This window comes from Balaenoptera acutorostrata, chromosome 19, assembly GCF_949987535.1.
Source record: "Balaenoptera acutorostrata chromosome 19, mBalAcu1.1, whole genome shotgun sequence".
Taxonomy (NCBI): Eukaryota; Metazoa; Chordata; class Mammalia; order Artiodactyla; family Balaenopteridae; genus Balaenoptera; species Balaenoptera acutorostrata.
In genome coordinates this window covers 13,979,933-13,992,733 of record NC_080082.1, presented here as the reverse complement: position 1 = coordinate 13,992,733, position 12,801 = coordinate 13,979,933, and the positions used below count along the sequence as shown (strand labels likewise).

The 12,801-nt window shown below is 50.8% G+C and overlaps 1 protein-coding gene and 2 non-coding genes across 4 annotated transcripts in view; 1 reads left to right on the top strand and 2 right to left on the bottom strand.

Moving 5' to 3' along the window:
* Nucleotides 1–1,865: 1,865 nt before the first annotated feature.
* VAC14 (VAC14 component of PIKFYVE complex) overlaps nucleotides 1,866–12,801 on the top strand; it is a 98,744-nt gene continuing 87,808 nt past the window's right edge. For both annotated transcript variants that reach the window (XM_057534721.1, XM_057534722.1), the window contains exon 1: nucleotides 1,866–2,271. In XM_057534721.1, coding sequence (XP_057390704.1) covers nucleotides 2,168–2,271 — 104 coding nt within the window. In that variant the 5' untranslated portion in view covers nucleotides 1,866–2,167. The remainder of the gene's footprint in view (nucleotides 2,272–12,801) is intronic.
* TRNAG-GCC (transfer RNA glycine (anticodon GCC)) lies at nucleotides 11,147–11,217 on the bottom strand. The gene has a single exon. It is a non-coding gene; the product is annotated as a tRNA-Gly (tRNA).
* Nucleotides 11,916–11,986, bottom strand: TRNAG-GCC (transfer RNA glycine (anticodon GCC)). The gene has a single exon. It is a non-coding gene; the product is annotated as a tRNA-Gly (tRNA).

Genomic DNA, 12,801 nt, shown 5'->3' with positions numbered 1-12,801 from the left:
CTTGTGCTAAACCCACGTCAGCAAATCAAGACTTCATAGCTAACCTAATTGTAGTTTCAGCTTCTCCCAGGAATGTGCCTTTTAACTAATTAATCTGGAATTACCTGATCAGCTCTGGTGAGGTAATCTGCATGATAAACAACCCCCTTCTCCCAAGGATGGTGACAGACCTGAACCCATCCAGTTCCTTCCCAGCCCCCTCCCCTTTCTGCCTATAAAAGTCTTTGAAGCTCTTTGAAGCTCCTGTCTGCTAGATGGGATGCTGCCAGAGTCATAAATTGTTGAATAAAGCCAATTAGATCCTCAAATTTACTCAGCTGAATTTTGTTTTTTAACAATATGAATCCTCATTGGGTTCCACTGTGATATAGCCTTGTCCTAAGTCCCTGTCCAATGCGGAAGCTTATGATAAGGAACTCTGATGCATCTCCCTGTTACTGTATCTTTAGCCACACTGAATCAATAAAGTGCTTTTAAAATTCTTATCACGTAGCTTCAATTTCTGTTCCAGGATTTAGTGTGACACTTCAAAGCACTTGGAGGGGCTGCTTTCTAGTGGATCCATCTGGAGACCTGCAAGCAACACATTTGGGGCTTCTGCTGTCTGTAACCCAGCCCTCCAAGGTATCAGAGCATGATAACACATCCTGAGTCCCAAATGGTGGGGTGACAGCCACTGTTGGTACCTGAGATTTTAGGTGGTAGTATAAGCAGGAAGAGTAGGGGGTCCCTGAAGAAAGAGTAACAGGCAAGGCTTTCTTGACATAAGAGAAGCGGCCTAAGCTGTTTTGTGACCTAAATCTGGCCACAATGCCTGCCCTGGAACAGGTCTCAGTAATCATTGATATTAAGGGAAGTAAGGGAATGCAAGAACAAAGGAAAAGCAGTCAAGAAAAACAGTTCAACTATAAAACAGAGTCCTAGTTCCTCCTCAAGGGATGTACATAACAATCTGATACGGTTTTTGAGTACTGCAAGAACTAAGGCCCCCACCTAGGAGGAGGATGGAATGATGACGTTGACCCTCGTGACTTCAATCAACTAAAGCTTGGACTCTGTCGACTGTGGCCCGAATTCTATGCTGAATTCTCCACTGCTCAAGCCCCTTCATGAATACCCATGTACCTTTAGCTTAAAACTTCCCCAAATTTGCTGTTGGGGGAGACACTGCTTTGGCAGAGATCACTGGTGTTCTACTTACTTGTTGCAAGAAATAATAAATGCTTCCTTCTCCCTAACTTTGGCTTGGTTGTGACTTTTGGCTCAATACCCACCAAGAGGTGAACCCACTTTTGGGGTCACAATAGACAGATTATTCTGTTTTTAATTGCAATTTATTTATGTGTTTTAGAAATATATATATATCACTATTCAAACCCATGATTATAGGGCATAAGCAAGGCTAAAGTAGGAATTTAAAATTTTTTTAAGTTCGTTGATTAGAGAAAATATTTTTTAAATAATAGTACAAGTGGCTAGGATATGGCAAAAATCAAGATGGTGTTACTCTAATTTGGGAATCATTGGCATATGAGAAACTGGCTGGTGACTAAGCAGTGGATGAACTAGTGGATTCAGTAGATATAGAATAAATTATGCTAACCGAGTCAGGCTCCAAGAGCCCCTTCGTTCTCAGGAACGTGTACAGAAGCCCACCATGTTCCAAGCCTACCACGTGCAGGCAGTGGAGTGCATGGTATTCAAGCCTACTAAGCAGGCCTCAAACCAAACCCATACCGTGGGGGTCTACAAGCAGGAGTGTGATGGGAGAAGGTGGAGCCTTGTGGGGGCGTGGCTAATCCACCTGCGGGTGCGTGCGGGGGCGTGGCTGGCGAGGGGCGGGTCCTAGCGGCGGAAGGCGGAAGTCGGTGCAGAGTCACCTGATCTGAGTAACATGGCCGCTGCCCCTTGAGCCCGGCAGGTGCTGGCCGGGAGCGGGTCTCGTGAGCTGTTTGGCGGCCACGGGCAGGTGTACGGAGACTGGGTCCAGGCCCGGGTTCCGAGGCGGCGCGCGGCGGCGGAGCGAGACAGGCGGCCCGGGGCGGCGTGGTCCATGAGCCGGCGCCGGAGGCAGCGCGGAGCCGCAGACTCCCCTAGCCCCGGCGCGGCCCGGGCTGCCGCGGGCTGAGGAGTCGCGGGGCTCCGGGGATCGCCCCGAGCTGCCACCATGAACCCCGAGAAGGATTTCGCGCCGCTCACGCCCAACATCGTGCGCGCCCTCAATGACAAGCTCTACGAAAAGCGGAAGGTGGCAGCACTGGAGATCGAGAAGTAAGAGCCGCGGGCACCCGGGATGGTCGTGGAGAGTGGAGCCGGGACTCAGTCCTGGCTCTGCAGGGGTCCCGCTCCTCCGGGCAGCTCCTCACGCCTTTGCAGCCAGTGTGCTACTCCAGGTTTCAGGCCGTTAGGGCCGTGCTTAAGAGCAGGAGATTGGCAGTCCCAGCTTTGCTTCTGGCTGTGTGACATGGGCCAAATTATTTAACCTCCTGGTACCCCGAAGGGGCTGCCGTGAGAACGAAGGGACGAAATGTATGCGTGGTGCTTTGCACAGTGCCTGGCACATGGTGCGTCCTCAGTGTGGTCTCCATGCAAACGAGCAAATCAGAGAGTGACCTCTGATGGGAGGGAGGTGGGAAGCATGAGAATTTGCTAACGATGTTGACCTGCCTCATTTCCTACCCAGCTTCTGAGAAGTGAAAGGGACAGTAAGTTGACCAAGTGGAGAAATCAGCCAAAACCTCAAGGCTCAGAGGGCTGTTTATCTCTGTCATATCACGCTTCCCTGCAAGTGAAAGAAGGAATTATTTGTTCTTGTTTTTGCAGTCTTATTACGCGTACAGTAGTACCCTCTTATCTGTGGGGGATATGTTCCCAGACACGCAGTGGATGCCTGAAACCTTGGATGATACCAAGCTCTATATATACTATGTTTTTTCCCATACATACGTTTGTATGGTAAAGTTTAAGCACAGTAAGAGAATATCCTAATGACCGGCATCGCCAGCATTGCATTTTAGGGCCATTATTAAGTAAAATAAGGGCTATTTGAACATAAGCACTGCGATACCAACAGCCAATCTGATAACCAGAAGCTACTAAGTGTGTGGGTATCATATACAGCATAGATATGCTGGAGGAAGGGATGACTAATGTCCTGGTGGGATAGCACAGGATTTCATCTCACCACTCTGAACCGCATACAGTTTAAAACTTAGAAATTGTTTATTTCTGGAATTTTCCATTTAATATTTTCTGACCTGCTGTTGACCATTGGTAACTGAAACTGGATAATGGGGTACCACTGTATTTGTAACCATGATCTGACATTTTGCTTTTTTTTTTTTTAATTACAAAACAAGGTGTTTAACTGCAAACATTAAGCTTTTTCTGCTGTTATTTTACATTTGTATTTTTTTTCCAGCCAAATCGTGTGATAAAGTCTGGTGGGTGGGTAATTTCAAAAGAATAGAAAGAGGCAGGCTGTGAAAGAATGCCAGTCTGGGCGTCAGGAAATATAGATTGTAGTTTTGCCCTGTCTAATAGAGTAGCCACTGGCCATGGGTGGCTATTTACATTTAAATTATTAAAGATAAAATAAAAATTTTATCCAGTTCCTCAGTCACACTGCCCATATCTGACATGTTCAACAGCCACATGTGGCTGTCAGCTGCCATAATGGACAGTGCAGATTTTAGAACATTTCCATCACTGCAGAACGCTTTGTACAGCTCTAATCTAGTCTGTTGTGTGACACTCATTCTTTGACCTCCAGCAAATTCCTTAACTCAGGGTTTCTTAACCTCAGCACTACTGATATTTTTGGACAGATAATTCTTGGTTGTGGTGGACTGTCCTGTGCATTATAGGGTTTTTAGCAGCATCCCTGATCTTTACCCACTAGACACCAGTAGCTTTCTGTCACTTGTACAACCAAAAATGTCTCCAGACACTGCCTAATGTCCCCTGGGGAACAGACAGTCACCCCGGTTGAGAACCACTGCCTTAACTGCTTTGGGTTTTAGTTTCCTCCTTGGCTAAAGGGTTTGGATTTTACTAAAAAGGACCCTCCCATTCAGCTCTGACATCCAGTATGTCCAGAACCACCTAGCTGCTTCTCTCATCAAGCACCACTTTCTTTTTTTTTTTTTTTTGGCTGCACCTTGTGGCTTGCAGGATCTTAGTTCCCCGACCAGTGTCCTGTTTGTCCTTCCTCAGAGTATGTGTTTCACAACTTGCTCAGGGACAGAGGGACTTATTTGTGCTTCACCTGGGAGCTTCGTAGTGTCTCTGTTTATAAAGACACTGATCCTATTGGATCAGGGCCACACCTTTATGACCTCATTTAACCTTAATTACTTCCCTTATAGGCTCTATCTCCAAATACTCCCACTAGGGTTGTATGAACCGGGGCGGGGGGGGGGGGGTGTACAATTCAGTCCATAACGTTGATCATTTTAAAAAGTGATCACGTGTAAAACGCTGTCTGCCTTATTTGGGGGGAGGAGGATTTGGCCTTTGTACATCCCTCATCTCATTATTTTGCGCAGCTGCCCTATGAGCTAGGTAGTGTTACCCCATTTCGCAGATGAGGAAACAGAGGCTCCTTGAGGGTAAGTAATCATCCCAAGGTTTCACAGCTAGAACCTGGATTAAAAACCCAGGTTCATCTGTCTCAAAAGGCTTCCCCATTACAATGAATGGTTTTCCCTTCCAAAAGGGAGACATATACTTAATAAAATGTCATACTTGAACACCCCCATGGTAGTTTTAACTGCCACTTTCTGTTTTCTGGAAACCATCTATCTGCTCGGGTGGCAGAGCCAGTACTGCATGGGGTGCTAGAGTGAGGGATTAAAATTCCTAATAAGAAGAGGGTGTTTTATCTTGATGACAGGCCTCTCAGACACTAAAAACGCAGAGGCGGATGCTTGGCTCAACTGAAGGACCCCAGACTCTAGACTGTCAAGACCGGGCTGTGTTAGGTGACCAGGATCTGACGGCTGACTGTGTGAGCCTGCTGTGCACAGTCCTGGAGAGCCTTCACCCCACAGCCTGGCTCCAGCACACCCGCACAGCTTCTCAGGGATAAGGCCCCGAGGCTAAGATTCTAGAATGGCTGTGGCGGGTTTTGCGGCCCTGGTGTCAGGGGTTATAGTCCCTGATGAGTCCCGAGGACGGGGTTGGTGACACCCCAGGCCCTGCTCTCCGGGAGAGTCTAGCGTGGGGGAGAGACGCCAGCAGGCGCTCTGATAAGTGCGGTGGGTGCTCCCACACTGCGGTGCCAGGGCCCTCACTGCAGGCTGGGAGAGATGATGCCCTTCGTGGTGACCAGGGACGGGCTCACTGGCAAGTCTCTGGTGTTCCTGAACTTTGAGTTCCCAAAGCCAGCAAATGGAGGTGCCCAGGCCCTGCGCCCTGAGAACACCAAAGCCCAAGGAGGGGCTCCAGGATCAGAGCTCCTGAGGGATGAGTCCCTGCCTGCTGGGGAAGGCAGGGTGGGGAGGGTGGCATGGGGAGCAGGGATCCCTGGGGCTCTGTGATCAGATCAGGGTTGAACTGCTGAGTTTGACCTAGCTCTTTGGAGCCTGCCACCTCTGTAGGGAGACACTGTTTATTACCAAGTGACTTCAGGCAGATTTTGGAGTGTGGGTCAGAATTCCACCCAGCAGATTGCTTCATCCAGGGGTCACAGACTGGCAGCCAGGGGCCGTGTCCTGCCGCAGACCTGTTTGGTTTGGCCTGGATTGCAGGGTATTTTAAATCAAGAAATTTCACAGTGAAGTTCAGGTTTCTGGCTTCTATTAAAGAATGGGAAGATGTGGCTCTGTGCGGCCCACATTCCCATGTAGCAGTAGGGGACCCAGGGGCCCACCCTCTTCCCCCAGCCAGGACATGGGCTCCCCAGTTTGCTTCCTGTGTTGGCAAGTTCACTACAGCCTGTCTTAACTCCCTTGGCCTTCTCATTTGTGTCTCCTTCTTGGCTCCTGTAAGCATTTGAGTTTGTGACCTTGGGTTTAACGTCTATGTGCCTCAGTTAACGCATCTTCAGAAAAAAATTGCACATAGAAAACATTATGCTAAGTGAAAGAAGCCAGTCACAAAAGGCCAGGTATTGTATCATTTCATTTGTGTGGATTCATAGGCAAATCCACAGAGACAGTGTAGATCAGTGGTTGCCTAGGGCTTGGGGGAGGGGCCTTGGGGGAAATGGGGAGTGACTACTAATGAGTACAGGTTTTCTTCTGGGGATGACTAAAAAAAGTCTAAAATTGATTGTGGTGACACTTGCACAGCTTTGTGAATATACTAAGACTCACTGAATTAATTGTACACGTTTAAAGAGTGAATTTATGGCATGTGAATAATATCTCAATTTTAAAAAATAAGAGTGCCTGTACGTTGTGTTACAGTGTGAGGGAAGCGCTTATTCAGTGGTCTATTGTCACCTGAGATCCAAACATGCCTCTTGCTGTCTCCTTTACAGTTTTTCCACTGATTATACCCAGTGGATGCTCAGTATATTTTGCTACTTAACTAACTCTTGGGCCTTTTCAGAAGCTCTTGGGCCTTTCCTCAGAGGCAGATGTTCTGCTTTTCCTGTTCAGTTATTGGAGAGTAGTGAGCAAGTGGAAACCAGGTTACTTAAATACTCAGCAAAGCAGATGGAGGAGACGTTTACCTGCCAGATTCTCTTTGGGAAATCGCTGCCTGAATATGTTGCCTGATTACAGCATGTTACATAGAGAACTGGGATGGTTCATTGGACTTGTCAGGAAAAAAATGGCAGCCCGAAGTCCAGGCTGAAATTTTTACAGCACAGGAATAAACACAACTCTGGATTATCTTTCTGTCCTTCTTGGAGCAAGGAGCAAAGCAGGTTCTCAGTCAGCAGTTAATGAATGAGTATGATCTTGTTTGGTGTGTATAACATCACAGTTTGATTCTGATTTTGCACTAATACTGTTACATGAGCATATGCAGTGCAAAACACATTATGTGCATTATTTTTTTTAATTCTCTAAAAATAGTACAAAGCCACAGCAAAGACTGTCTCCTCTGAAGACATAGGAATGTGTGTGCAATGGCTGAAACCTCTGCCACCTCCTGGCCGGGCCATTTGGACATCAACAAATGAAATGAGAAAGGTTTAAATGAAATAATGCATGTAAAGTGCCTGGCACCCAGTAGGCATCCAACAGGTGGGAGCTTTGATGTTTGAAGAGGGGGTAATGTAACATGGTAGATTTCAGACCTGGTGTCAGAAAAATCTAGGTTTGATTTCTGCACCTACCATCCATAAGTTGTGTGACCTTATATGTTTCGTAACATCTCTGAGCCTCAGTTCCCCCCATCTGTAAAATGGGTATTATAGTACCTAGCTCCGTGGCTTTTTTTTTTTTTTTATAAATTTTATTTATTTATTTATTTGGCTGTGTTGGGTCTTCGTTTCTGTGCGAGGGCTTTCTCTAGTTGCGGCGAGCGGGGACCACTCTTCATCGCGGTGCGCGGGCCTCTCACTGTCGTGGCCTCTCTTGTTGCGGAGCACAGGCTCCAGACGCGCAGGCTCAGTAGTTGTGGCTCACGGGCCTAGTTGCTCCGCGGCATGTGGGATCTTCCAAGACCGGGGCTCGAACCCGTGTCCCCTGCATTGGCAGGCAGACTCTCAACCACTGTGCCACCAAGGAAGCCCCGTGGCTTATTTTAAGGTTTAAATGAGAGAACGCGTGTAAAGCATCCACCACATTACCTAGCATGTAGTAAATGCTCAGCAAGTGGTTACTTCTTTCCTGCCTTAATGGTAGAAAACCAGCCCTAGACCTTCATTTCAACATCTCAAGTATGTACCTCATCTGTACACCCGTGTGTGGCGGAGGAATGCTTCAGAGATGTCTAACACTAGACAGTGGGGAAAACGCATGGAGAAAGCTGCACTTCAGTTGGGGCCTGAGTTCTGCACGAGGGAAGTACCCTCTGTAATTGGGTGTGTGCACTTTGCAGCTGACGTGCTTTAAGAAGATGGGCGGGAGGAACTGGTGTACAGTTGAGGGGGCCTGGGCTTTGTAGGTGCCAAGGTTCAGATCCTCTGTGACCTCAAGAAAGGGACTTGGTTTCCCTGAGGCTCTGTTTCAAATCTAAATGGTGAGATGATAATAACTACAGAAGGAGGTTGCTGTGAGGAATAACCAACCCCTGGAATACTTAGAGTGTGTTCTTGGCAAGTGGTCAGCTCCCCAGTCCTCGTGCAGCCTGTGGTGGTCCTCGAGCTGCGTTACAGAGGCCGAGGGGCCCAGTGCAGGGCTGTGGTTTTGTTGCTGAGACGAGGTCCCAGGTTCTCCTTGGGTGAAAGACACATCCTGGCCTGTCTGTGGCTCCTTCTCCATCAGGGACAAGGTAGTGGGTGTGGCACTTCGTGAAGCTGAGAGCAGTGTCGAGAGCTTGGAGTTGGCCAGCACTGGGCATGGTGCCTCCTGGGGAATGGGTGTTCCTGCCACCCTGCGACACCTCTGACTAGTTGAGAATGGAGGCTCTGAGCAATCTCTAGAGGATACTTCGTCAGCCAGAGTTTTTAGAGGAACGAAGCAGAAGCAGATCTCTTCTCTGGGACACAGAACAGCAATGCATGTGACCCTAATGTCAGCAAAGGTCACTGGGATTTGTGATCATAAGTTTCTGGGCCAAATATTAACTTCAGAACTAGTTGAGATCCCCCAGGTGTGCCTCAAAACGTGGAGATGAAAGAGGAGACGGGGTGTTCTTTTCAAGAGACACTAGCCTGGAACTGGGGGCGCCCGGATTTCAAACTTCACTTCCTCTGCTTCCCTTTGTAGTTGCTTTTTCTCTCTGCCTGTGCCCTGTGGAGAGACCAGGTCCTGCTGACGGGGGCTATTTGGGGCACCCCCAAGGGGTTGGTTCACCCTGAGGCAAACGCATGTCAAGTCACATCCTGGCATCGGCATCTGTCCCCAGCCACGGCCCTGGGGACCTGGTCCTTCTCAGTGTGCGTTTGGAGATCCTGGTAGTGGTGTGCTTTGTCCCTCCTAACTTGGATTGTAAACTAGGGGTTAGGCCCGTCCAAGTACAGTTCTGATTTACCCACCAGGTTAGGTGTAGATGAGCAGGCCACCCCTTGTCACCAGTACGGCAGCGTGGGGCTTTGCCCGTGTTTCCCTACAGCTTGCCCTGTGGGCCCACCCACCTGCACAGATGGGTCCCTGGGCAGATGCTTGCTGATTCCTCACTTACTGTGTGGGGAGCTCTAGACGCGGGGAGAGGGCTGGCGCTCAAGAGGCAGAGGATCGTGACACCAGTCTGTCCTCAGGGACGCTGGCAAGGAGCTGTGGAGCTAGAAACGTGAAACACCTGAGAAAGAACCCATGGCATTCGATGGTGCAGTGCTGGCACAGACTGCGGGGTCGCCGAGTCCTTCAGCGTCCAGAGGAGGAGTGGTCCTTCCTGGGAAGGTCAGGAAAAGCAGGGGGTTGGATTTGAACTGGACTTTAAAGGCTGGCTGGGGTGTGGAGGGGAGCGGGAGCTTCCCCACAGAGTGGAATGGACAGGAGGTGTCCAAGGAGTAGCATAGCAGGGCCCAGTAAGAAGCCCTTACTGGAGAGGAAGGTTGTGCTGGGCGGCTGAGCAGTGAGACTGGAGAGGTCAGCCGGCCCTGCCTTGATCACCCTGACTGTCAGGTAGAGAGCGTGGGCTCGGTTCGTGGGACAGGTCTTCCTGCTGTGGCCCCAGGGGTGACCCACAGGGCCAGGCCCGGTGCTCTAAGGACGGATGGTTTTGGTGAGAACGTGTTCTCAGGGTTTCCCCTCCGCAGGGAACCACTGTTTGTCACTGTCTCGCTCTCCTGGACACTGATAATATTCTTCCTCCAAGTGCAGATAGAGACTTGGGGTTCCAGGCCCTCGGGAACTGAATGGGCCATCGTATTGTAGTGGCCTGGGGTGCCCTGAGTTGCGTCCTGGTAAGATTCGGGGTTGGGGGGCCTTGCAGCTGGTGTAGAGCGAACGGGAATGTCGGGGGGTGCTGAACACAGATATTCCCCTTGCCCATCTCCTCCCCCTTCAGGAGACCCTGTTACACTTGCCCGCTGTCACCCGACGTGAGTGCCCCATTCCTCATGCTCTCCCACCATTTGGTCTCTGTCAGCCTTTGCAGTCTTCAGAGTTCCCTAAACGCTGTTCAAATCCCTACCACCCACCGCTGCAGATCGCTCGTACCTGCCGGGGCTGCTCACGGCCACCAGCAGCAAAGGCCACTTCCTTTGCCAAGCACGTGAGCGGGCGCAGCCTCTCTGGCCCTGTCACCCACGTCTCCTCCACCTGTGTCCTTTGTGCTGCCAAACCAAGTGCCTCTCTCCTTCCTCTGAGCCTTTGTTCATGCTGTTCCCTCTGTCTGGGCCTCCTCACCCTGAATGAACACCTACTGATCCTTCAGAGCCCCTTTCAAAACCTGACCCTCATGAAGCCCCACCCAACTCCCTCCCCACCAAAGCTGCCGGTTGGGCTCTTTCTCGCCTGCCCCCTCCTCACCTTGCACTGTCCTCACCAGAGTTTTTTTCTGTTTTGCACAAAAGTCCTTGAGGCCTCTCTTGTTTCCCCTCCACGGGATTCTGGCAGAGAACTCCTCAGGGGCAGGGAATGCGTCCCCTGTGCCGTCTCTCACGTGGGGAGGAGGGCCCTTTCCGGTGGCTCAGGGACCGTTTGTGACCTGAAACAAGGAGACAGGCGAGGAGGTGGTCCAGGCTGGGCTGCGCTGCTGGCAGGGCTGGGTCTCCTTTGCTGCCCTGCTGGAGCCTCGTGAATGTCGTTACTCCCACTCTCAGGGCTGCTCTAACGCGGACGGAGCAGAAACACACACGGCCTGGCTTCCCCAGGGGCAGCGCGGTCAGAGTCCCCGGGCAGCCTGTCTGGGCAGGAGGGGAGGCACAGCTGCTTGCAGCGGCTTCGGTGATCCCCACATCCTGGACTCCTCAAGAACCAGGGGCACAAGATCTAGATCTCTGTGGAACTTAGGGAACAGGCGTGGAAAACTCAAGCTAGAAAAAAGTCATTCTAGGTTTTTCAGACTGTATCCCCAATGCTGTGGGCAGTGTGAAATGTCAAATCCAGTCTCTTAGGATGATAAAAAAAAAGTTTGCTGCTGCATTGGCCGGGAATCGAACCCGGGACTCCAGCGTGGCAGGCGAGAATTCTACCACTGAACCACCAGTGCTCCAGCTGTGAGCAGCTGTGTGAGCACCTCCCTTTAACCCCAGTCCCCAGTCCCCTTGTCTGTACACTGATTCACAGAATGGAAGGCCACATCAGCACAGCTGCAAGGGCAGAAGCGTAGGCTCCAGAGCAGGAGAGAAGGCAGGAGGAGGTAGAGGTAGAGAGGTAGAGAGAGAGGGAGAGAGAGGGAGAGAGAGGGGGAGAGAGAGAGAGAGAGAGAGAGAGAGAGAGAGAGAGAGAGAGAGAGAGAGAGAGAGTGTGTGTGTGTGTGTGTGTGCGTGAGAAGTTGATTTGCCTTCAGGCGTCAGGACAGAAAGTAGAGCTCAAGTCGTTCCTTCTCAGTAGCAAAAAGCCCACTGAGACTCTGGGGACTTCCTCCTCTCTGAAGTGTGGGTCCTCCCATCCCACGTTCACGTGGTGTGTTGAGCTGTTTTACAGCTCACAGGCTTCAGCACAGCTTCCTGCTGGAGACTGGCCAAGGCTGAGGGGTGCAGCAGGAGTCCCCTTACGGGGTGAAGGGCCCCACAGCCAGTGGTGCCTCTGTGGAGAAGCCAGCTGCTGGTCATGCTCACGAAGCAGGGAAGTGTGCTCAGAGACTCGCAGCCCCCTTGGCTGCTGCAGGCCGGGCGTGGCTGAGGAGCTGGATCCTGCGGCAGGATCTCTGGGGGAGCCTGCCAGGAAGAGGCCAAAAAGCAGCACTGCATTGGCCGGGAATCGAACCCGGGCCTCCCGCGTGGCAGGCGAGAATTCTACCACTGAACCACCAATGCTCTAGCTGTTCTCTGGCGCACCTGCAGGGCTTTTCTCAAGAGGCTGTGTCTGTCATAATAGAGAGCTCTGACACACCACTGGGCCTCATCTGGCGGGTTTGTCCTGTTAGAGGATACAACGGGTTTACGTAGAGCCATCCTTGCTGCGCCTTGTTACACTGCTTAGGGAGGGGGCACCTGTGGAACTGGCTTCCTCCCGAGGCCCTTGGTTCATCCACAGCCCGCAGCCCCCTGGGGTGGGCTTGGTGGAATCACACCCTATAAAGATCAAAGCAAGAGACCCCTCACAGGCCATCTGCGCAGCCCCTTCCTGGAATCCCTGTCTCTGCCCCCACATCCGCCAGCTCAGGAGCCAGGCCTGTTTGATTTGCCTGTGCTCATAGAACAGATGCCCCGCCTACGACTTGCGGGATTGAATCTTTATCAAGCCCTGTAATCCCCATTGAACAGCCTCTTTACAGGAGTGGTCACAGCCTCAAAGGACAGCACATTTATTTATAAATATTTACTTATTTATTTGGCTGTGCCAGGTCTTAGTTGCAGCATGTGGGATCTTTAGTTGCAGCATGAGGGCTCTTGGTTGCGGCATGCATGCGGGATCTAGTTCCCTGACTAGGGATCGGACCTGGGCCCCCTGCATTGGGAGCTTGGAGTCTTAACCACTGGACCACCAGGGAAGTCCCAGCACGTTTATTTTAAACAACGCTAATTACTAGCAGGTTCCTGACACCGAGCTGGAACCACACAAACTAACTGATAGCTTTTGAACTTGACTGTCCTTAAAATTCTTTGAGCCAGCTGGAGACCCCCATTTA